This window comes from Saccopteryx leptura, chromosome 2 (assembly GCF_036850995.1).
Source record: "Saccopteryx leptura isolate mSacLep1 chromosome 2, mSacLep1_pri_phased_curated, whole genome shotgun sequence".
NCBI lineage: Eukaryota > Metazoa > Chordata > Mammalia > Chiroptera > Emballonuridae > Saccopteryx > Saccopteryx leptura.
The window spans coordinates 307,262,427-307,288,029 of NC_089504.1; the positions used below are offsets into that span (position 1 = coordinate 307,262,427).

Sequence of the window (25,603 nt, forward strand, 5' to 3'; positions counted from 1 at the left end):
ATCATGGGAAATGTTTTAGTCAAATGTGTTTAAGTTGGTGTGTACACCCAACAAACATTAAGAAGTCCCAGGCAGTACAGATGATAATTTCATGTAATTTCTTTTTCCTTTTTAAGACTTTCTTCCTCTTTTTATCTCCCCATAATCTTCTCTTTTTTTTGTGGGAAAGATATACAGAGGAGAAAGAAAGAAGCAATGATCTTCCAATGTCTAAAATGTGCCCTTGTGGCTACCCAGGCAACCCTTTCCTCTCCGCTTAGTCTGTGGTTTCCCTCTTTCCTGAACTTGGCCTTCCAGCATTCGTGCTGATGGTGCAGCCTGAACTAGACCACACAGTTTGTACGTGAGGATTCACCGTAGATTTAATTTGCTGAGAAATAACAGCAGATTCCCACAATGCACAGAGTCCCCAGCTCTCACGTTTAATAGCCTGGTTCTGCAATACGAGATTCCAGCCAAGGTGGGCTGGAGAGTTTTCGTACATTAAAACGGAGCCAGGATCGTTCTGGTTTCTGAATGAACTACAGTCTAGTTCTCAAGCCAGGGGTGATTATTTTTTATTGAACATGCTACAATTTGATCCAAGTCAACACAGCAAGCTCAATCTGGCACCTAAAAGGTACAGCAAAGAGGGGAACCATTCAAAATAATTTCTCATTTCTAAAATTGTGCTCCCCAACTTTTAAGCCTTGGGAGAAGCTAGTCTGATTCAGTCCCAACTATAGATTAAAGACATGCTTTCAATTAATGGCAGGGACTGCCGTTTTTGAGGATTACTTTGAGTGTTTCTTCATGTTTAAGTCAGAAGCAGAGAAAGAAGTCTTGCTCTGAAACCCAAAATACATTCTCAAAAACAACACATCATCTGTTATTACTACATCTTTACCATGGAGTGAAATTACACTGAGTTAAAAAAAAAGATTTTTAAATTTTCGTCTCAAGACACAGACCCTCTCTGGGATCAGGACGCAGGCTGCAGTCCCAGAGCCAGAATCTCTCCTTGCAAACGCTGGGGACTGACTGCCTGAGCCTTCTCACAAGAACCACCGAGAATGTCTCAGAAGAGGTCCACAGAGCCTCAAAGATCAAGATTAGAACCAAATGTGATCTTTTCTAGATTCTTCAGGCTGGAATTGCCTCGAGATGTGACCAGATCTCTAGCATGGAAACTGAATTCTTCCTAGACACGTACCCCTCCCCCCTGCGCCTCTGAACTCAGGTGAGGACTCGTGGCCAGCGCGGTGGGGCCAGAAGGCGGGGCAGACAGTGTGCCTTCTGCACCCAGGTCTTTTCCTTAAACTGTTTGACGTGACTGCTTTGGGTGACATGTCCCTGAGTCCCCGGCGGCTGCACATTGTTCATATGGCGGTTCCTTCTGGCAGGGACAGTTTCAGACAGTTCAGAAAACGGAGATACAAAAATAGAGAAATGCTCCCCATCTTGTCCAGCGACCCAGCCAGTGAGTAACCGAGCCGGGATTCGTACTCCCAACCTCTGGTTCCTAACATGGCTCACAGAAACACCCCGCTTCTCCGTGGTGCTGTTTTAAAAACATGATTTGCTGGGAGGTAAATATGGAGGAGGTGTCCCTTCCTTCCTGGTAGCAGGTGGGAAGCGTTTCAGGCTTTTCAAGTCCCCGAGGCACACTACACCCAAGGAAAACAATAGCCAACCTTACTAGATAGCCTTTATTATTCAAACACAGCCCTGCCACTAACAAAGTGTCTAAAACCCACTTCTCCATCAATTATCAACATTCTCAGAGTATTTACACTGCCATTCATCCCTGCCTCAGCGGAGCCTTACAACTGCCCCGCGGGGCGGGCTGCACCCCACAATTTGTTTTTCCCACTGAAGGGGAGGCAGGGAAACAAAGCCTTTTGGACAGGTATACAAATATTTGGCAAAATTAGGAACGAACCTAAGAGGTCTATTGATAAGAAGCTCTCTCCATTAAAGATAGTCATTTCTCTTCAAGTAAGGAGGACAAAAGAAACTGGAGGATTTCTGCATTGTTTCAATTGGGGAAATGAGACAGGAGGGCAGCTGACTCAACGAAGCGAAATTTTCTACAAGTGATTTTACAAAGTATGAAAAGTCATGTTTTACCTTACTTTGTAGAATGCTTATATCTTAACTAAGCAGCTTATCTTACCAGAGCTAACTTCACCTGAAAATAGTCTTTTGACTACCTTTTAAAGAGACTAGGAATGAATCAATTCTACAATTGACTAATTTATAAACACATCATTGTTTTATATAAAAGAAAGGAGACTAAAGGATGAGCAGCAAACCAATTTTTAAAAAAATTAAAATGACATATTATTGTGAGATAAAACTTCTTAGATAAGGCTTTGATTTAAAAAAGCCAGTTGCTCCTCGTTGTCTACTGGTTAAAATTTAAACTCTTTGCTCTAGTGCTAGAGGTACCAACATGTCATCTATGTCTTAATGACCAAACTTGACAAAAATCTCTTAGTCTTGGGTTCTCTAACATGTCACCTTATCCATGTAATCATAATAGCTCACCTTGCTGGGACTGATCCTTCCATTCTTTGAATGTCCACAATGTTTGGCTTAACCACTCACAACACATTTATCATTGTATAGCCTTATTTGTGTGCAAGTCTTATATACCTTATTATTGGGCAAGCCCAAGGCTACCCCCCCCCCCCCACACACACACAATATCTCTTCTACTGTCTAGCATAGGAGGCACTCAACAATGGTTGTGCAATGAAGAGCTCTTATATGAAGAATCCTCACAATGAGTTATTTTTCTAATGAAAATAATCATATACCAATTTGGTTTGAGTTGTTGCACACCTAATTTTCTTTAAGTTATGTCCAACCTGATTTATATGCAGTACATATTATATATTACCTATATGACCCATATTGTTTCAGGAGTCAGGTAATCTAGGAATGTATAAGGAGCTATTTAGTGTCTACTTAGTTTATAACTTACATTATAAAGATATATGAAAGGGTGTATAAAAGATATCTGAAAAAAGTTTTACAATTTCAATCAAGAAAAAAAGAAAACCCAACTCTATCGATAGTGTTATTATGCAAAGATATAGCACAGACGATGACCTGAGTGACTTGTTCAGTGGGTTTTTCCCTTTGTTTTCTTATAATTTAATAACATTATTTGTACTAAGCCCGTAAGAAAAGCAAGTGATTTTGAGCAGCAGTAATCTAAAGTAAGATTTATAAGGCACGGACTCGGTTGCTAAGAGACAACTCCATTGCTTTATTTTTCTTCAGTACTCCCTCCTCTGTGGAGAAGTTCTTTTGGCTCAGAAGGAGCAGAAAGCGTGAAAAGAGGCACAGTGGTCCTTTGTTAATCTCAATACATTATACGAGTGTATAGTGCTTTCTGGTTTGTAAAAGGCTTTCACATACATTTCTTCTTTTGACATAAGAAACAGAATTAAACACTGAAAGAAAATGAAGAGTACCTAGTCTGTAATGAGTTTGACTGCTAAAGATCAAGGCTATTAGCAAAAATTCAGGAAAAGTAAAGACTAAAGAAAAAAAAAGAATGACTAGTTTGTGTAGAGATAATAAAAGTGAGGTGAATTAAAAGAAAATAAGGCTAGAGAAAGAGTGAGTCTATAGAATTTTAGAAAGCTACAGAAATTTTAAATTAGACTGAGAAGAGAGTGAAATGAGTGGATAATACAGGCCAGGGTACTAACAAAGGGAAAGGCCTGTGGTTTGGAAAGTGCTCCTTAATCAGCCTGCACCGCTGAGGACAGAAACCCAGAGAGGGTGCTTGAGAAAACACGAGACCCCACAGTGGAAACGGCACAAAACGTGGCCAGGGGTTTCGTCAGAGGCACAGTCTGTTCATGGCACAGTTTGGCAAAGCTGGGAGGCTGGTGAGATACACCCTGGCACCTAGGGGACAAAGGAAATATTTGAAGTTCAAAATTATCCTGCTTTTTCTCGCCACAGCTATACATTGGTGTGTGAGTTTATAAGAGAAACAGAATCAGCAGTATAGAAGTAAAAAATCGTCTTTACCCAAGAATAAGGGAGCAGTCTTTGGAGAACTCAGTAGAAGGTGATTGGGGTGAAGATAGGAGATTCCATGGAATCTTGATTTCTTGTGATTAATTCTGAATTACACACTGTTTGGTGAGAAAAGATTAAAGGCCCATCTAGTTTGCCTAGAAATGGAAAATGCTCACTCATTCCTGTACCTGTTTCTACTGCATTGAAAGCAGAGCTTCAAATCATACCACAGATGTGAACTCGACTCTCATTTGGGCTACAAGGTCATTCTTGTGTTTTCTTAACCAGGACCCCTCACTGTTTTCACCTTAGGGAATACATACCAGTGATCATCTCTGAACAGAACACAGTTTTGCATTGTCTCAGGCCCTGCGGCTGCCCAGAGGACCGAAGGGATCTTGGCATATAACACATAGGCCACTGTACCAAACATGAGGGAGGGAAGTAAGTCATAAAAATGCATAAAAAAAATTAAAAATTTCCCCTAAATTGGCTTTAAAATAATTTAAATTTAAAACAACAAAAGAAATTGAACACCAGAATAAGATTTCTCTCCCACACTGATTTTAACATAAACTCTGAGTTTTAAGCAATGAAGCACACTTTGGCTCTTCCAAGACGATTACAAACTAGTCTGGGAGACATCTACTTCCAGGAATGTAAAGTAAATGTATTTTTCTCTACTCCTCCAGCTGCATACAACAAAAGCCCTGTACAACCCACAAAATAGGAGAAAATATTTGCAAGTCATATTTTTGATGAGGGTCAAGTATCCAGAGCAGGGGTCCCCAAACTTTTTACACAGGGGGCCAGTTCACTGTCCCTCAGACCATTGGAGGGCCGGACTATAAAAAAAACTATGAACAAATCCCTGTGCACACTGCACATATCTTATTTTAAAGTAAAAAACCAAAACGGGAACAAATACAATATTTAAAATAAAGAACAAGTAAATTTAAATCAACAAACTGACCAGTATTTCCATGGGAACTATGCTCCTCTCACTGACCACCAATGAAAGAGGTGCCCCTTCCGGAAGTGCGGCGGGGGGCCGGATAAATGGCCTCAGGGAACCGCATGCGGCCCGTGGGCCATAGTTTGGGAACCCCTGATCCAGAGTATAGAAAAGAACACTTATAACTCAACAATAAAGAGAAAAATAACTCAGAAAAAAAACAGGCCAATGGTTTCAACAGCCATTTCTCCACAAGAGATATACAAATGCCAATAAGCCCATAGAAAGGTGCTCAATATCATTAGTCATTAGGGAAATGCAAAGTGAAACCACAATGAGATACCACTTCACACCTACAATGATGACTATGATCAAAATGATAGACGATCAAAAGCATTGTTGAAGATGTGGAGGAAACTGAGCTCTCCTATATTGCTGGTGGGAATGGAAAGTGGTGTGGCCACTTCAGAAAACGGTTTGGCATTTCCTCAAAAAAGTAAACAGAGAGTTAACATATGACCAGCTAATCAACTCCTGGGGATATAACCAAGAGAATTGAAAACATATGTTCACACAACAACTTGCACACTAATGTCTATAGCAGCATTAAGGCCAAAAAGTGTAAATGAACCAAATGTCCATTATTGATGAATGGATAAGCAAAATGTGGGATATCTACACAGAAGAATACTGTTTGGCAACAGAAAGGAACAAAGCATTGATACACGCTACAACAATGAACCTTGAAAACCTCATGTTAAGTGAACAAAGTCCTGCACGAAAGGTCACATACTGTATGATTCCACTTACAGGAAATGTTCAGTACAGGTAAACTCACAGATCCTGAAAGTAGATTAGTGGTTACCAGGGACTGGTAACAGTTTTTTTTATGGGGTGATAAAAATGTTCTGCAATTAGACAGTGGTGATGTTTTCACAACCTTGTGAATGTATTAAAAAACTCTGAATTGTACACTTTAATGGGTACATTTTATGGCATATAAATTATATCTCGATTTAAGAAAATAACACACCAATTAGAAAAAAAAAGATTGAATTTAAAAAACTAAACAAAAACCCTGGATATTATGTATATAAAATAAGAAGACTTTGGTGAAGAGAGGAAGACAGACTGGCTAGGAGCCTCAGGAATCAAGGAAAGATATGATAGTTGAGATACCTAGGGTTTTTGTTTATTTGTTTGTTTGTTTGTTTGTTTTGCTTCATATGCCCTAGACTTGGAGCTAAAGAAGCTAGAAACACAGAAATAACAATAAACAGACAGAAAAAAATATCCCCAATGAAAGCCTACTGTCTCCAGCCAAAGAACCAGGAAAGGAGCAACCTAGCAAGACAGAATACCATCAGACCATAACTGCCTCATTCCAGACAAACCTCATTTAAACACTGTGGCCTCACTTGTCAGCAAAGGTCAAGTGGCAAGCCTCAGTTTCCATCCTTGTTGAGTCATGATGAGATGCCATCAAAGTGGCAGAAAGAGAAGACAGAGGGCAGGGTTGAAAAAGTACTCAAAGATATAATAGTTGAAAAGAAGATAATAATTGAAAACTTCCCAAATCTGGTAAGTGACAGAACCCTACCGATTTATATAGAAGCTGAGTAAATGTCAAACAGGACAACCCCCTCATCCCTAAAACCCAAACCAAGGCACATAATAATTAAACTTCTGAAAACTAAAAAAGCGAAATCTTGACAGCAGCAAGAGGAAAAAATGACAGCTCACCTATATAGCAAAAACAGTTTGAATAACAGCCAATTTCCCATCAGAAATCATGGCGGCCAGAAGGACGTGGCACAATACTTTTAAGTGCTGAAAGAAAAGAATTGCCAACACAGAATCCTATACCTAGAGAAATTATTCTTTAGGAATGAAGGGAAATCAAGACATTCTTACATGAAAGAAAAATAAGAGAATCTGTTACCAGCTAAAGGAAGTCTAAAGGAAGTTCTCTATTGATAATTAGAAATGGAGAGAAAATTTTAAAAAAAGGAGCCTCATAACACTAGGAGAGAAGAAAGAATACAGTAATCAAAAGTATGGGGCCCTGGCCAACTGGCTCAGTGGTAGAGCGTCGGCCTGGTGTGTGGAAAGCCCAGGTTTGATTCCCAGTCAGGGCACACAGGAGAAGTGCCCATCTGTTTCTCCATCCCTCCCCCTCTCCATTTCCCCCATCCTTTCCCTCCAGCAGCCAAGGCTCCATTGGAGCAAAGTTGGCCCGGGCGCTGAGAACGGCTCCATGGCATCTGCTTCAGGCACTGGAATGGCTCCAGCCGCAATAGAGTGCCGCCCCAGATGGGCCAAGCATCACCCCCTGGTGGGCATGCCGGGTGGATCCCGGTCGGGTGCTTTCAGGAGTCTGTCTCTCTGCTTCCCCGCTTCTAACTTCAGAAAAATACAAAAAAAAAGAGGCATATATAATATATTCTTTTCAAATGTCCACTGAAATATGCCAAGATAAACCATATCTTGCATAATAAAATGAACATCAATACATATTTAAAAATTAAAATATACAGAGTACGTTCTGAACCACAATGAAATCAAACTGGAAATCAATAACAGAAATTTAACAATAACAGAATCTTAACAGAAACATCACCAAACACTTGCAAACTAAACAACATACTACTAAATAATTCATGGGCCAAAGAGGAAGTCTTAGGAAAATAAAAAGATACATTAAACTGAATAAAAATTTGTGGTACTCACGCAGTACAGGGAGAAATCTATAGCACTAACTACATAGATTAAAATAAAGAGGAAAAGCCTTAAATCAATAATCTAACCTCCCATCTCAAGAATCTAGAAACAGTAGAATAAAATAAACCCAAAGTAAGCAGAAGGAAGGAAATAATAAAGATAAAAGCAAAAATCAATGATATTTAAAACAGAAAAGCAATAGAGAAAATGGATGAAACCAACAGCTGGTTCTTTGAAAGGGTCAATAAAATGGACAAACCTGTAGTGAAGGAAAAAAGAGAGAGAGAAAGAGAAGACACAAATGACCAATATCAGGAATGAAAGGGGCTACCACTTTATACACTACAGGCAACAGAAGGGTAGTGAGAGAACACTAAAAACAACTTCACACATATAAATCTGAGAGCTTTGATAAATGTACTAATTCCTCAAAAAATAAGACTACCACAACTCACTCAATTATGACATAAAATAATTTGAATATGCGTATAACTATTAAAAAATTGAATCCAAATTTAAATACTCTTATAAAAGAAATTTCCAGACTCAGATGGTTTTACTGGAGAATTCTTCCAAATGTTTAAGCAAGAATTAACATCAATAATACACAACTCTTCCAGAAAACAGAACAGGCGAAAACACTTCTCAACTCATTTTATGAGTCAGTATTAATTACCTGGGTACAAAACCCAGATGAAGACAATCAAACAAAACAAAGAAACTATAAAGCAATGTGCCTCATGAAGAGTATAGACATAGAGATCTTTAACAAAATAATAAATAGAATCTAGCAATACTTAGAAAGAACTATACACCATGAACAAGTGAGGTTTATTCCATGGATATAACACTACTACAATAATTGAAAATCCACTATATTAACAAGTTAAAGAAAAAAACCCACATGATTATATTACCTGATGCAGTAAAAGCATTTAATAAAATTCAACATTCATTCATGACAGAAACTCTCAGAAAAATAGCAGTAGGAGGAAACTTCCTCAGCCTGATATAACTAACATTATACTTAATTATGAAAGACAATATGTTCCCCCAAAGCTGGGAAAAAGACAAGGATGTTCACTCTCTTCACTTTTATTTGCCATAGTTATGGAAGTTCCAGCCGGTGTGATAAGTCAATAAAAGAAAATAAAAAGCATACAGACTGGAAAGGAAGAAATAAAACTGTTCTTTTTTTGTAGATGACATGACTGTCTATATTGGAAAGCCCAAGGAATCTACAGAAAAACCCAAAACACCTCCTGCAACTAAAAAGTGAGTTTAGCAAGGTCCTGGATACAAAATAAATGTACAAAATTAAGCTGTATTTCTATATACTAGCAATAAACACATAGGCACCAAAATTTAAAATACTGTAACATTTACAATTGCTCAAGAAAGTAAATACTTAGGTGTAAACTAACAGAACCTGTACAAGACTTATAGCCTAAAAACTATACAATGCTAATAATAAATCGAAGAAGATATAAATGGAGAGATATAGTATGTTAATGAATTGGAAGACTCAATATTCTCCCTAAACAGATAGACAGGTTTAATGCAACTACTATCAAAATCATAGTAATATTTTTTTGTAGATGTAAATAAGATTATTCTAAAATTTATATGGAAAAGAAAAAGAATTTTCAGTATATTTATCAGTATATTTTACTGATCCAGATCAGTAAAATATACAGCTCACAAAAATTAGGGGATATTCCAAAATGAATATGAAGTGATAAAAAAAAGCATTTGGTTTTTTTATTATTAAATAAGAACATCAGAAAAACAAACAAGTCAGAAAGTTGTTTGGTTATGCAAATGAGATGCAAAACCAACTTTTAATTCATTGGTGAAAATGCACTATACAAAAGGCTGGAGGTACTGGAGTATCTGCATGTTCCCTGATCCCCTAATTTTTGTGAGCAGTGTAATTTTGTAAAGAAAAGTAAAGTGTGAGTAATCAGTCTAACCAAGTTTAAGTAAGTCATTTACAATATAGTTACAGTAATCAAGTCTGTGTGGTGCTGGCAGAGGAACAGACACACAAATCAATGGGACAGAATGGAGAACCCAGAAATAGAGCCACATAAATATGCCCAACTGGTTTTTGACAAAGATGAACATGCAGTTCAATGAGGCAAGGCCATCTTTTGAGCACATGGTGCTAGAGCAACTGAACACACATAAACAAAAAGTTAATCTCAATCTCTGACATTTTACACAGAAATTACCTTAACACGTATCATTGGCTTAAATGCAAAACTTAAAACTTTTAGAAAATAGCATGAAAGAAGCTCTTTGAGATCTAGGCTAGGCAAAAAGTTCTTAGACTTGACAACAAAGCATGATCCATAAAAGGGAACTGTAAAACTGGACTTGACCAAACACTAAAACTTGCATTTTGAAAGACCCTGTTGGGAGGACAAAAGGACAGGGTACAGAGTGGAAGAAAATATTTGTAAATCATGTATCGAACAATGGACTAGTAGCTAGGATATAAGGAAGACTCAGAATTCAATTAAAAAGCAAACAATTCAATTAGAATATAGGCAAAAGACAGGAACAGACATTGCACGGAAGAGAGATATATATATAAATGGCAAATAAGCACACAAAAAGAGGGTCAACATCATTGGTCATTAGGACAATGCAAATCGCTGCTGCACTGATATGCCACTATGTGTCTATCAGAATGGCTAAAATAAAAATGGCCACACCACTAAAGAAATCCAGTGAGGATGTGGAGGAAGTGGGTCACTCACACGTTGCTGGTGGGAATATAACACGGTCCAGCCACTCTGGAAAAGAGTTTGGCAGTTTCTTAAAAAAACACAGCAGTTGTACTTCTGGGCATTTATCCCAGCGAAATGAAGACTTATATCTACACAAAAGTCTGTACACAAATGTATACAGCAACTTTATTTGTAATAGTTAAGAAGTGGAGACATTCCAGATGTCCTTCAACAGGCAGCTGGTTACACTGCAGTCTCCCATGGTAGTTACTCAGTAATAAAAAGGAATACACTACTAATACACACCAACAGCTTGGATAGATCTTTAGAGAATTATGCTGAGTGAAAAATCCAATCCACAAAGTTGCATACTGTGTGATTGTATTTATATACCACTTGTGAAATGACCAAGTTATAGAAACGGAGAACAGATTAGTGGTTGCCAGGGTTAAGAAGGGGGTGGAGGTGGAAAGCGGATGTGGCCTTATGAGTGAGCATGAGGGATGCTTGTGGTCATGGAAATGTTCCGTATCCAGACTGCATGCATCAATGTCAGTATCATGGTTGTGATGCTGCAGTATCGTTTCACAAGACGTTACCATGGGAAACTGGGTAAAGGGTACATGGAATCTGTCTATATCATTCCTTACAATACCATGTGAATCTATAATTACCTCAAAATAAAAAAAATTAATTAGCAAAACACTAGCTTAAAAAAAAATCTCAGGATATAAAAGGATAGAGATAATTAGTATGAATTTTAAAAAGGAGTATCTCAAGTAAAAAAAAAACAACACGAAAATTAATTTCAGGTACCATTATATTGAGTCAAACTTTGGTTATGAACTAAGAAACTGAAAAGAAAGAAATTTTCATTCACAAATCCCAACTCAATTTCCAGGAGATGAATATATGAAGTGATAAACAAATCTATATATTTGAGAAAAAACCTCCAGCTCTAAAAGTGTTTTTTTTTTTTTTTTTAATTTTAAGAAGTTTCCAAAAGAAATGTATTCCTTCATAGTAGTTTTTAAAACGTTATCTGGACTTCTCAGAGAAAATATGGCATTTTTCATCAAAGTGCTTCCCTCATGGAACAGCTTATTCTAGAAAAGTGGGTCACAGTGGCAATGAAGGGGGACATAGGGAGAGTCGGATGGGTGGGAGGCATCTGTGGAAGATGAGGCTAGGGAAATGTTAGGACAGCACACAGAACTGTGCTGGGTCCCCAACGCTGCCTTCCTCATCCTGCATACAAACCCCAGCCCTGTCTCCTTTATTGAACATCAAGTAAATCATATAATCTCTCTGCCACAATTTCCTCCTTCTCAAAAACAGATAATATTTTTTTTTACCTCCCATTAAACAGGATATTTGCAAGGAAATAAAGATCTGTACAGCACAGATATATTTGAAAGAAAGGTCCCCAGAAATTGTATCTGCCAAGTATGGTTCATTTAGAACACTTCAGTCTATTTCATACTATTTTATAAGAGGAAACACATATAGTGGAAAATAATGATTTCAAAGGAGACTGGAGAAAGACAAAATGAACGAGATTTAGACAAAGTCAGCATCCCAATTTATTTTCTCAGTTGTCCTCAGGTTCCTGGTGGAATATCCAGTATTGCTAAAGGCACGCCATACCCCAATCTCTGAGCGAAATCACCTTAATAGGATAGGTTTTCCACAGCAGGCTTTAGAAGTTTTGGGGAAAAAAACCCTAAATAAATAACCAACCAAAATTTCACAAGGTTGCAAATCCACTAGGGGCCAGGTGAAAAATGTTAACAGCATGGAAACAAGCAGTAATGCACGCAAATTTCATTTCACCTGAAATGTGGCACTAATTTAATTTTGTCTGGTATTTCAGTTACTCATTCAAGTCTGTCTGCCTCCACTTGATTTTAAGCTCTTCGATTGCAGAAATCAAGATTCACACTCATCTTTGTAGTCCCACAGGCTTTGCATGTTGCTGAGTTTCTGCAAATACCAAATAGAACAAACGTCCACAGCATAATCTATTGCTCCCGGTTTAAAGAAATACACTTAAGGTGTCCCCAGATAGAGGCTGACCACCTGATATTTATTAGCTTCAGCCCTGCAACTTACTGAACAATGTTTTCTCCAGTTTATAATACGCTAATTATGTGAACAGAAATTTTAACTGATAATTTGAAATACGAGTTTCAAAGATAGGTCCCTGAGCCCAGAAAGACATCAAACAAGACAGTGAGAAACTTTTAGCTGTGACTTATACCACACACGCCATGCTGTTGCTTGTTAGTAATTAGCTACTGGATTTCTGTAAAAAGTTTTAATGTGCTAATGTTTACTCACCAGTGTCCAGTCTTGACTTGACATGCTGATACTTTGGGTTCTGTGGTATCCGTTTGGTCAGATACTAAAAAAAAAAAAAAAAAAAGGAAAGAAAATGCACAATAAATTAGATTAATGTATGGATAAGTGGCCAAGTGGGAAACGAGTCTGGTACTTAAAAAAAAGAACAACGCTAAAATGTCAGCAGATTTAAAGAAGGAAAGGGCAAGAGGTCCAGCCATCCCCTCGGGACAGGGCTGTTTGCTACCTGCATCTCTGCAGGTGAAGATGGTTCTCTTGTTTCTGTCAAAACATGTCCGTATTTTGTCAAAACAATCTCACAGCATATGGAAGAAAAGGATTAGGAAAAAAGGTCTGAAAAATTATTCAGAATTTGTCGCTGATGTCCGTCTGGTCCATAGCTGCAAGCCGGAATAAGCCAGCCCACGCTGCCTCCAGAAATCAGTGAAAATAACTCATGGCTGCTCGCCTGTTCTTTTCTATTTCACTCTTCAGCTGATGGTTGGTGTGCCATCACCTCTGGAGAGCCTCGAGAGTTTATCCACATCTCCCCTAACACAGTGGCACGTGGATCTGAACCTGAGAACTGTGGCCCAATGTTGGCAGGCCAGGACGGGTTTGGCGGCCCTCTGCCACTGCTGCCTGGAGGCTGAGGCTCCCAGATGTTACTACGATGGCACCTGCTCTCGGGGCAGCTGGGACACATCATAGGCTCAGGGTCAGTTTATGGTCAGCAAAAACGCTTATCTTGGGGCTCCCTCGTCCTGTACCGTGGCAGTGAACTCTGAATCTGAGCTCAAGACATTTACCCGTATTAAGTTCTAGTGTTATTTTCAAAAGCCAATAAAGTGAGGGCAGGCTCATGAATAGACATCACAAAATACTACAGCAGCTCTCTTGCTTAGGCTTCTTTCTTGCCTGCACATATGAAAACCGGATGTTCAGTCGCAGGTAGCAGTGGAATAGGACATTAAAATGGGGAACACCTTTCCAGCTTTGTCTCTGCCACTCACCCACATGTTTCCAAGGTGAAGTTGCCCAAATGTTCCCTGAACATGCCGTATTCATTCAGCTCTCCAGTCTTCGCACATTTGCCTAGAATTCCTTTTCTCAACATGTGCTTGGGCAGAACTTCACTTCCTCTATAAGCTGCCCCAGGTGGAATTAGGCACTTTCTCCCCGGCTCCCAGAATATGGACGCCTGGACCACTGTGTACACCTCAACCTTCTTCCCTAGTCTAGGACCTCCCTGAAGGCAGGGGCAATAGCTTACTCAAGTTTGTATTCACCCAGGATTTAGTGCTTGGTAAGTACCTTTTATGGACAGTTAATCAATAAGTGGATATCTAGAATGAGGACTGTATTAGAGCAACTACCCAGGAGTTCCTTAGACAAGAACATCAAACTTTAAAATCTGTATTACTTGCCCTTGAAAACACAGCTAACGACAGCGTTTAGTTAACTACTCACAACTACCATCTGCCATTTTAATAGCTAAAAAAAAAAATCTCAAAATAAAACGATCAGCACCCTGGCTAGTTAAGCTCGGTTGGTTAGAGTGTCATCACAAAACACCAAGGTTGTGGATTCGATCCTCAGACAGAGCACTATGGGAATGACCAATGAATGCACAACTAAAGTGGAACAACAGATGAATGCTTCCCTCTCCGTCTTTCTCTCTCCCTTCCTCTCTCTGTCTAAAATCAACCATTAAAAACAAAACAAAACAACAAACAAAAAATAGGTCTGTACTTTAGTATTATTAAAAAACTCATTGACATTACCTATGTTTTTCATTTCACCCCAGGTAAGTATAGCCTTTGCCATGGATGCTTAGCATTGATCCTCAGCTGTGTCTGTGGGACCCCTGAGTTATTTTATCCCGAGAGAAAGCTTTCTCCATCTGACCAGTAACCTGCTTTCGAGAAGAGAAAGTGACTGTAATGCCAATTTCAACTCCTTCTTAGAAAGAGGGAGAAGATTCCTTTTTCCCTACTGATTTGAGAGAGGGAGAGAGAGAAGAACGGCGAGAGAGAAAGGGGAAGGAAGAGAGAAAGAGACAGCGAGCGAGAGAGAAGCATCAATTTGTTCCACTTAGTTCCATTTTAGTTGTGCACTCATTGAATGCTTCTTCAATGAGCCCTGACTGGGGATCAAGCCTGTGACCTTGGCACGCTGGGACAACACTTTATCCACTGAGCCACCTAGCCAGAGCCTAGAGCAGACTCTTAAGTGAAAGAAAATATTCAAAGAATAAAAAGGGGAACTTTAGGAGGGTTTCCCCAGAGGCAGAAATTATCACAGCAAAACAAAATGAAAAACCAGGGGAAACATGGTAAATTGAGTCAAGAAAAGCTAATACCAGAATTCTGTTATCTTAGGTTAGAAACTTTCTTTTCCTTTTTTTCTGTTTTGCTCTCTGTATTTTTTTTTTATAATTTCTATATGCTATTTCCTGTTTTTACTTTTTTTTAATAGTTGCCTAGCAAAGCTCCTTTTGAAAAATTCCAGGCTAGTCTCTGCTGAACCAAGGGGATATTTGTCCATACCTAAGCCAACATAGCTAAGAAGTGAGGGTGTCTCTGGGGACCAGGTGTGGTGGCAGCAGGGGGGGGGGAGGAGCGCGGACAGCTGCAGGCGCTGAGCCCTCCCCACCCCCGGTTTCCCCTTACATCCTCTAATGAGAAGTCCATATGCCGCAGGAGGAAAATGTAGTGTTTCTTTCCCATTTTGGTCCAACTTCTCGTTCTCGACTTTCTAGTACCAACCGCAACGTAAAATTATTTGTCCTCTGCTCTAAGCAGAGCGCCGTAGGTTTTAAGGAACTGACATACTTTTTTCATTAAAATTCTTGCTGTGGGGTGACTGTTTCTTGACCTACTGACCAACTGGCTTTTTTTTTTTTCTTTTCCTTTTTCAATTACATAAACAGGACGGGATTGTGGAAAGTGAAAGAACTGAGAAAGAAGCTGTTTCAAGGAAAACCATTCAACAAAAGCTCATTGGGCGTCAACCATCCACGCGGTCGGCATTCACTGGGTGCCTTCTAGGAGTGAGCCACTGTGCTGAGGATGCAGAGGGAAAAGACACAATGTTAGCCAGCCAGCTCTTGCTGATGCTGGAAAGAAAGGCAAGTGAACGGACAGATGCCACACTGCATGACAAACAAGGAGAGGAAGGCAGAGGGTGCATCAGGGGCATGTAAGACTGGCCCCTAATCCAGACCAAAAGAGTCAAGAACTGTTTCCTGAGGGTGACTTCTAAGCTGAAATCTGAGAGCTGAATAGTGGGTGGGAGCTACAGCGTTCCCACTGTTAGAGAAGCTGAGATGGTTCAGGTCTGTGACATCATTACAAGCTCTTTCAGGGCAACCATAGGTGGCAATATGAGGCTGGAGAGACAGACGAGGCAGATCATAAAAGGTGTCATATCCATGCTAAAAAAAAATCTAGATTCTACCTTATAGATAACTGGTCCTCAAACAAGGGCAATTTTTTCCACTTATCCCTGGGACAACTGTCAATGTTTAGAGACATTTTAGGCTGTCAGAACTGGGTGGTAGGGGGGCTACTGTCATGCAGTGAGGAGAGGCCAGGGACGTCGCTAGACATCCTACAATGACAGCAAAGTCCTCACAGCAAAAGAAGTAGCTGGCTCAAAATGTCAATGGTGCTGAAGTTGAAAAACCCTTGTGTAGATGATGGGAAGTCATTGAAGACAGTTTGAGGAGGAATGATAGGCTTGTATTTACGTTTTAGAAAGATCTCTCTGGAGAACAGGGTTATAGTCAAGAATGGGCGCACAAATAGCAGTCAAGAGGCAGTTGTGCTAAGAGGATCTGTGGTCCTAAGGAAGTAGCAAGCGAGATGGGGAGGAAGAGACAGTTTCAAGAAATCTTTAGGATGTACAGTCAATATGACTTGAAATGAGCAAGTGTAATAGGGGGAGGACAGTGATCCTATGCCCCCAAAGGGACTTAAGGAGAAAACATATTGAGAAACATGATGTGTTCCATTTGGGGCGCGTTGAGGATGAAGTCTCCATGGGTTACCCACAGTGGAAGTGGTGAGCTGGCTGTTTGGGTGGATCAAGAGAGACCTGGGCTAGAAAAAAAACATTTGGAGGTTGTCACCATATAGGCAGCAGGGGAAGCCACTGGAAAGGACACATTGCTGTCAGACAGTGTGCAGCCTGAGAATGGAAACCCCACCATGTAAGGTCAGGTGAAGAAAATGTCGTGGATGAGACTCACTAGAAGGAAGCGGGTCATGAAACTGAAGAGTTTCAGGAAGAAGGGAGTAGCCAACGTGATGGGTGCTGTCAAGCTAGCGAACAAGAATGCAGATCAAGTAAGAGAAAAACAGAAAAGTGAATTTGGATTACTGAGTCAACTGGGACATGTGGACGCCCCTGGTAGATGTGTCACAGTAATTGACAGGCACAGAAGCAAAAACAGCAGGTTGAGTGAGTGAGTGTGTGTGTGTGTGTGGGGGGGGGGAAGTAGGAAAGAAGAGGACAGTAGCCAGATGGTTTTTTGTTTTTTTTTTTGCCTTGAGAGTTGCTACGGAATAGTTTTCGTTGTTATTTTCTTCTCTTTTGGAAGAAAGGAGATTTGAGAATGTTTACAGGCTAATGGGCTAGATAAAGAGCTTGACAGTGAGGCAGGAAGGTATGGTAACAGGGAGTGGGAAAGGATGAGAGCCCGCTGGAAGGGATAGCTTCGATACACTATATTGAAGATAAAGATATAAGATAGGTGGTCATAATGGAGTTCTCATCGGGAGAGAAGAACTGAGAAAGATCATGTTTGGGGTAGTATATCACAGGCTCTTTGAGGGCAACCAAAAATGCCAAAGATCTTCTGAGAGCGCACACTCTAGGAGGGTCAAAAAATTATGCCCTGAGTACCCACTGCATCCTGGCTATTTAATTTCTATTCAATTTTCAAGACCTGGCACCAACATATCTTCCAGGGAGACAGCTAGGGAGGCCCCAGTCAGATAGAAACAGCACTTTATACTATTCACGCCCCTCACTTCCCGTACTTGGGACTGGGGCTCCAGCTTTTGTAGATCGCTGTGAGCTGCCCAAGGCCTTGCCCTAGTGCAGTGGTTCTCAAAGGGTGTGCCCTGTGGTATTCTAGAGAAATATGTGTCTGTTGGAGTTTAGATTTTGGGGGGCAGAGGTGTGGGGAATTGGCTGTAAGCTGACAGTCTGCCCAACCCCCCACCTCACTTGCCTGATTAGGTTGTAAACAGCTGTTAAGCTGTGGTGCTGGATTGTTTACACTGCCCCCCATGCTCCCCGGAAAGAGTGGAGGCAAGTTTCTTGTATCCTTTGGTGTAAAGTTCAGATTTGCTAATGGCCTCACTTTGCCCTATAAATAAAGCAAGATGCGGTTTTGGGGTATGCTTTGTTCTTGCCTGAGCAATTACAGGGCCTTCCTGACCGGTATTTTCTTAATTCTATACCGTTCCCACTTCGGACCTGGAATTACAAACTGTGCTGGTTCGCAGCATGTGCCCAGATATAAAAATATAGTTACTCTATTATACCATTTCATTATGGAAATACCACTCTTTTTGTTAACACATCATTATTATATTTATTATTAACACATCATTATATTATTTTTTAGATAAATACATCCAAATAAAATGGATAGATTTCTCAAAAAGAAGCGGGATATTGAAGAATCTGATTCTGGAAGTGAGCAAAAGTTAAGTGTAAATAAAATAGGACTTGAAAGCTGATGGTCAGAATTTAATTTATAGCATTTTCTATCACTTAACACTGAACAATACAATTGGATTAGAAACCCATTCATGGAAGCTTCAAGTGATTTTGGTTTAACATTAACAGAAGAAGAACTGGCAGCTATATCCACTGATCGTGGATTGATGATTAAACATAAGGAATTGTCTCCTGAAGCCTTTAGAATTTCTATAAAAGAAGAAAATGTGGCAATATCTAAAAAAGCTTTGAACACTTTACTACAATTTTCAACATCCTATTTATGTGAATTAGGATTTTCTACCCTCAACACAATTCAGAGTAAAAAGAGAAGAATTCTTCAATGTATTAACGAGGAAATGAGAGTTTACCTTTCAAGCATATGCCCAAACATTGAAGAAATCGCTAGGACACATCAGGCTCATGCTTCTCGTAAACACAAGAATGAAAAAACTAACACATTCACACCAGGACCTGCTGAATTTACTAAATCTTACTAAGAATGTATCTATATATATAAAAAGATAACATTTTTTTTTTAACCCCTCTTTTTTAACAAATTCTAAAAAGCATAATTCAAAAAATGTAATATAAAAATGTTTTTTAATGTCAGAAGAAATGTAATTTTGTCGTATTTATTTAATTTAATTACCATAAAAGCATGCTTGGACTTAATATTTTTTCTTTAATATTTGACTTAATTATTATAACATATTTCTCAGAAATTTGTATATAGTACATCTACAATTATTTGTAGGAGTTTAAATGCGCCCCGACTTCAAAATGTTTGAGAACCACTGCCCTAGAGTGACAGCAGTAAGGACTGCCAAATGGGAAGAAGGTTCGGAGACCCAAGCAACTTGCAGTGCACATGCTGGTGCCACATGAGCAGTGCAAACATCGGGGCTCTAGGAAGGTGAAACAAAGAAACAGCTCTCACACTGGGGGTGACAAGGGCGAATTCACCGAAGAAATGGCACTGGAACTGTGTTTAAGGGCTGAGCTTTTATGGACAAAAAGATGGGGGAAAGGAGGAAAAAGTATTCCACGTGGAGAAAATTTTCATAGCAAAGCATTTTTAAAAGCATGTGTTAAGAACGCAAATTTGCTGTTCTATCAGCTGGAGAAGGTCCAAGAACAGCAACAATAACAAAGGTAATTGCTGCCAACATTTACTGAGCACTTAACTATGTTGTCAGGCACTCCATAAGCATTATGCTTCCATTATCTCATTTAATCTCCATCACTGCCTGGGAGGTAAACATTATTATCCTCATGTTACATATCCGGAAACAGAGGCATAGAAAGGCAGAGTAACTTCCTGAGGCCACTGAGTGACTTATGGAGGTTAAAAGGGATGGGACCAGCCTGACCTGTTGTGGCGCAGTGGATAAAGCTGGAAATGCTGAGGTCGCTGGTTTGAAACCCTGGGCTTGCCCGGTCAAGGCACATATGGGAGTTGATGCTTCCTGCTCCTCCCCCCTTCTCTCTCTCTGTCTCTCCTCTCTCTCTCTCTCTCTCTCTCTCGCTCTCTCTCTCTCTCCCTCTCCTCTCTAAAATGAATAAATAAAAAAATAATAAAAAAAAAAGCTTATAGTTAAAAAAAAAAAAAGTGATGGGACCTGGATTTAAACTGGGCAGTCTGGCTCTGGAGCTTGAGCCCTTACACACTCTACTGCAGCCTCATTCTGGCAAGAGTTCTGACTATGGAGTTCACTGATGGGTTTGAGGAGGTCCATGAGTCCTATGAAACTGTATGTAAATTTGTGCATGTGCATTTCTCTGGAGAAAGGTCCCTTGGCTTTCACCAAATTTTCAAAGGAGTTTATAACCTGAAAAGGGTTAAGAACCACAGGTGTATGGAACCCTGTGGTATAAGGTTGGGCATGGATAAGTCAACTCCAAGTGGAGAATCCTGAATGGACTGCATCCTGAAGACAATGGCAGGTACTAACAACGCTGAGCTGTGAGCCACACAGTCAGAAGAGGATTTTGGCAGGTTGGTAACATATGCAAATAAGACAAGGATATTGGAGAAGGAGGGAGAAAATGAGAAGTCAGCAATGGAATTTTTCTGAAAGAAAATCACAAAAAAATGAGTGAGATGGTCTGAATCACAAATCATTCAAAAAAAATGAATGAGCTTTTCCCCCTTTTAAAATGGGACTCACGTTGTTGCATTTCAACTACAACATATGTAATAAGATTTACGTGTAAAAGATTTTTTAAAATACCATTACACATTTTGTTTAGAATTTTTCTACGTATCTCCTTATAGTGAAGAAGTCCATAAAATGAAGGGAGTGGGTATCAATTTAAAAAGTTTCATTTAAGGCAATCTCATATTTAAAATAGGTCTTTTAAAGAACTTATTTTTTTAATGAGAGTTTTAATCTGGTCCAATTTAGTAATAAAAAAAGTCTGAGAACATTGTTATAGACAGAATTGTGTCCCCCAAAATGCATGCATTGAAGCCCCAATCCCCAATGTAACTGTATTTGGAGACAGGGCTGTTAGGAAGTAATTAAAGTTAAATAGGTCAGGAGGGTGGGACACAAGTCCAATAGGATTAATTTTCTTACAAAAACAGACCCGAAGAGCCTGTTCTTCTTCCACACGTGAACACAGAAAGAAGTTATGTGAGCACATCTGCAAGCCAGGAGAGCTCTCACCAGAAACCAGATTGGCCAGCACTTTGATCTTGACCTTCCCAGCCTCCCAAACCCAGGAGAAAAAAATTTCTCTTGTGCAAGCCACCCTATCTGTGGTATTTTGTTATGGCGGCTCAAACTTACTAATACAAATATCACCAACAAAACACAAAGAAAAAAAGCAATATAGAGGAAACTGAGACTATGCAGGGGAAAAGATATTTAAAAACACTATTAGAGAAATGAAAATACACATCCACACAAAAACTTGTACAGCCATATGCCACTTAACAAGGATATATTGAGAAATGCAGCCAGGCGATTTCATCATTGTACAAGCATCATATAGTGCACTTACACAAACCTAGATGATACAATGGAAGGAGGCGCTAACCTATTACATACCCAGACTATAGGGTATATAGTATATACCATCATTGTATAAGGTCTACCGGAAAGTTCTGTCCGTTTTTGGAATAAAATACAAATTTTTCTTATCGTCAATAAACTTTATTAAATAATATAATTGCCATTATTAATGATTTCTTGCCAGTGTGAGGGCAATTTGTATATCCCATTTTTGAAAAATGTTTTATCTTTTGATGCGAAAAATTGAACCAGTACTTGTTTGATATCTTCTTCATTTTTGAATTTTTTGCCCTTCAAAAAATTTTGTAAGGACAAAAACATGTGATAGTCGGAGGGTGCTAAATCCGGGGAATATGGTGGATGCGACAGACATGCTTCTGTAGCATTCTTCCTTGTTAAAATTCGTAAAAATTACAGTGGCGTAAATGAAATTTATCAGTAGCCATGGATACACTATCGCTTCACACATAAGACTAACGTGAATCAACTTTGTTTTAGTTAATTTGCTACGTGAGTATGTATACATTAAGTGATAAAAATAGAGAGGCACACATGCGTCAAATAAACGTGCTTACGTGTCGAAACTTGTGATAGAAACGGACAGAACTTTCCGGTAGACCTTATATATACTGAGTTTCTAAAAAACCTAAAATGTAAGCTTACCATACAACCCAGCAACTGTATTTACAGGCATCTATCCCAGAGAAGTGAAAATTAACATCACACAAAGAACTGTACCCAAAAGTTCATATCTTTATTTGTAACAGTCCAACATTGAAAGCAACCAAACATCCTGCAATGGTTAAATAAACTGTTATACATCCATCCACAGAATACTAATTATCAATAAAAAGGAATGAACTATTGTTACACACAATACCTTGGAGCATCTCAAAGGACATTATTCTAGTGAGAAAAAGCCAATCTCAGGTCATATACTGCTTGATACCATTTATGTAATATTCTCAAAAGTGATATAATTACAGAAATGAAGAACTCATTAGTGGTTACCAGGGGTTAGGATAATGAAGGGAAGAAAGTGGATGTGATTAGGAAGGGGTAGTATCAGAGAGATATTATAGTGATAGAATAGTTCTGTACTGTATCTTGATTGTAAAGCCTATACATGTGCTAATCTTGATTATATTAAATATACACATGTGATAAAAAGGCCTAGAACTATACACACACTGTACAAATGCCAGTTTTCTGGTTTAGTATTGGGAAAAACTGGGTGAAAGACATATGGGACTACTTTGGACTATTTTTGCAAATTCCAGTGAATCTAGATTTATTTCAAAATAAGAGATTTTTAATTTTTATTAAGAATTAAAAACATGATGGCATAAATTAAAAACTCAATAGAAGGATTGAAAGATGACGTTAAATCTCCCAAACAGAGCAAAAAGATAAAGATGTAGAAAACAAGAGATACAATTTTTTAAAATTAGAGAATCAGTCATACAGAAGCAACATCAGAATAATGAATTCAAGAAAGAGAGGAGGGAGAAAAGTCAACAACAACCTAATTCAAGAACAATTTTACACAACAGAGACATGAGTTTCTGGTGTCCACCAATATGGATGAAAACAGACTCAGAGCAAAGAATATCTCTGTGAAAGATTTTAACACTGGGGACTAAGAGAAGATCTTACAAGCTTCCAGAAAGGAAAAATCAAGTTGCATACAAAAGAACAGAATGGCTTTGGACTTCTCCACAGCAACGCTGGATGATAGAAGACCACAATGCAGTATTTTCAAAATGCTGATGATTTCCAACCAAGAATTATATACTCAACCAAACTCTCAGGCAAATACATATATGTGAAAGCTGAATAATAACATTTTTAGACATGACTAACATTTTATACATAAATAAAAAGTTTTTCTTACGCATTTTCTTAAGAAACTACAGGAACCTGAGTGCCACTAAAACAAGAGAGTGAGCTGGACATCTCCATTTAGGACACAACTGTATAATCACACATCCCTGCTCCTCCCTGTAATCTTCTTTTCAACCATATTTCCTGATGTCATTAGCATGGCATCCTCATCAATGAGTAGCCCAAGTTGGGAACCTAAGCCATCTATCACTCTCCTATTTCTCAAAGCTAATCATGAAGTCTTGATGATTTTACCTCTTAACTATTTCTCAATTCTGTCCGTCCTCCCGTGGCCTTATTTTAGATCTCTAACATAATAACCACCCAACCAATTTCCCTATCCTGTTTGGGCTCCTCATAACCATTCTCCACAATGTATCACAACCATGTGCCTAAAATGCAGATGTAATCGTGTCACTCTTTCCTTAAAACTTCTCAAAAGCTCCTCAAATTCTGACCAGAATACAAGATAAATATGGGGCAGCCTGACTGCCACTCTCCGCACCTACCTTCCCCACCTACCTTCCCCACCTCCATGGTGGAGATTATAATCCATCATGAAACTCTCCCGCAGAGCCTAAACTCAGCCTCGCAGCTTTCTTAACATAGCTATCCGCAGTCACCATGACATGAAACAATCTGCAACTCCTGTCCAGTAGAAAGGCCCTTCCTGACTTTACTCCTGCCACTCTACAGGGAGCTGCCCGCTCTCAGGGTTCACACCTCCTTAACTTGACTCCTGTTGTCCTACCTATTGTGCTTGTCACCGGGTTCATGACCTTGGCCATCTCTAGGGCCCTTCTCTTGAGTCCTATCTTTTCTCTGTGCCCTTTTAACATCTTGTTCCCACCACATCGCATTGAAATTCTGTTTACAAATGCCCCTCCTTAGACTGAGTTTACTAAAGAACCAAGGCCTTGACTTACTGGCTTTGCGTTTCTAGCACCTACTGCAAGGTGGGGGTGTCCGATAAACACTAGTTGAAATTGAATGAACACAAATGCAGCAGGGCACTAGGGGTGGAAAAGACAAGAAAGTAAAAGGTCCAACGGGAAGGAGTGAGGGGAACGATACTAATGTCATATTCTGCGTCCTGTCCAAAAGGCTTGGTCTGCTTAGTCCTGATCTTTCTGCTCCACAGTAAGAAAGGATGGCTCCTTTTGATTTTGTTCCTTTAGTGTTCGGGGGGCTTCAACCGTATGTTCCTTATGTTTTGTATCTGCTGCTCCAAGGCTGTAAGCCCGTTGAGGGAAGGGTCTGTGTCTTTATGCACTTCGCTCGTCTCAGTGACAAATATGCGCGTGCAGGCCAACAGCCCCCAGCCCAAACTGAAGGGCTTCAGTCCCCCGGCTGCCCGCCCCGCCCCCCTGTCCCTCAGACCCTGCTCAGGCCGCCGCTTCCCGCCTTCCGGGCGGCGGAAGTCGCCGGCTGGTTTCCCTGGCCGCGTAGAGCCTTTTCCGGTGCGCCCGCCCCCTCCGCCTCTCCGATCCGGACCTGGCCCTCACCTCAGGATTCCCAATGTGCCTCCGGACAGACATATTTTCTCCAACCGACCACGCTCAGGGTTCTAGCCTCACCGGTTGCCTCTAACCCTAACTTCCTACCCCAGTAACCGCGTTCAGCCGCCTCCCTACAACCTCCTCTTCGATTGGCCTACCTTCCCCGGCCAGCCAATGAAGGCCCCGCTTACTATCACTCGGCAGGGTCAAGGTAGAGAGACAGTCGGCTCAATGGTTGCCAAGGGCAACGTGAGACGCCGGCTGCCGAGGCCTTTTGTGCTCTCGGCGGGGCCCCACTGGCTGTAGCATTAGCGCGGGAAGAGGGGTACGGGGGAGGGGCAGCCCGGCGCCAGCGAGTGGGCGGCTGCGCGGGTCCCCATGGGGGAGGGACTCGAGAGGGGAGGGGGCTGGTGGTGGTGGTGGGTAAGGGAAACAAGTGTGGTAGCAAATGTGGAGGAACAAACACGGTATAGGGCACATATACACACCACCACCACCACCACCCCTCCGCCTCCCGTTAAGGCTATTTGCAACATCTGAACTACTTCTTCCACCATAGGGAACAGACATATGACAGGATTGTTCAGCAGGGATGGGAATTTGTAGCTTATTATTTTCAGGTTAAGTTAATATGCAAATTATGTAAAATATCATGTGTAAATACAGTAATTAGTGATGCTTTAAAAGCTTTTA

The 25,603-nt window shown here is 40.0% G+C and overlaps 1 protein-coding gene across 3 annotated transcripts in view; it reads right to left on the reverse strand.

The window, feature by feature from the left end:
• CEP41 (centrosomal protein 41) overlaps positions 1–25,097 on the reverse strand; it is a 43,411-nt gene extending 18,314 nt beyond the window's left edge. For 2 of the 3 annotated variants that reach the window (XM_066362674.1, XM_066362673.1), the window contains exons 1-2: positions 24,917–25,097; positions 12,775–12,838 (exon numbers count right to left, since the gene is read on the reverse strand). In XM_066362674.1, coding sequence (XP_066218771.1) covers positions 12,775–12,838; positions 24,917–24,949 — 97 coding nt within the window. In that variant the 5' untranslated portion in view covers positions 24,950–25,097. The remainder of the gene's footprint in view (positions 1–12,774; positions 12,839–24,916) is intronic. The other variant, XM_066362672.1, reaches the window with a different exon arrangement.
• Between the last annotated feature and the right edge of the window lie 506 nt (positions 25,098–25,603).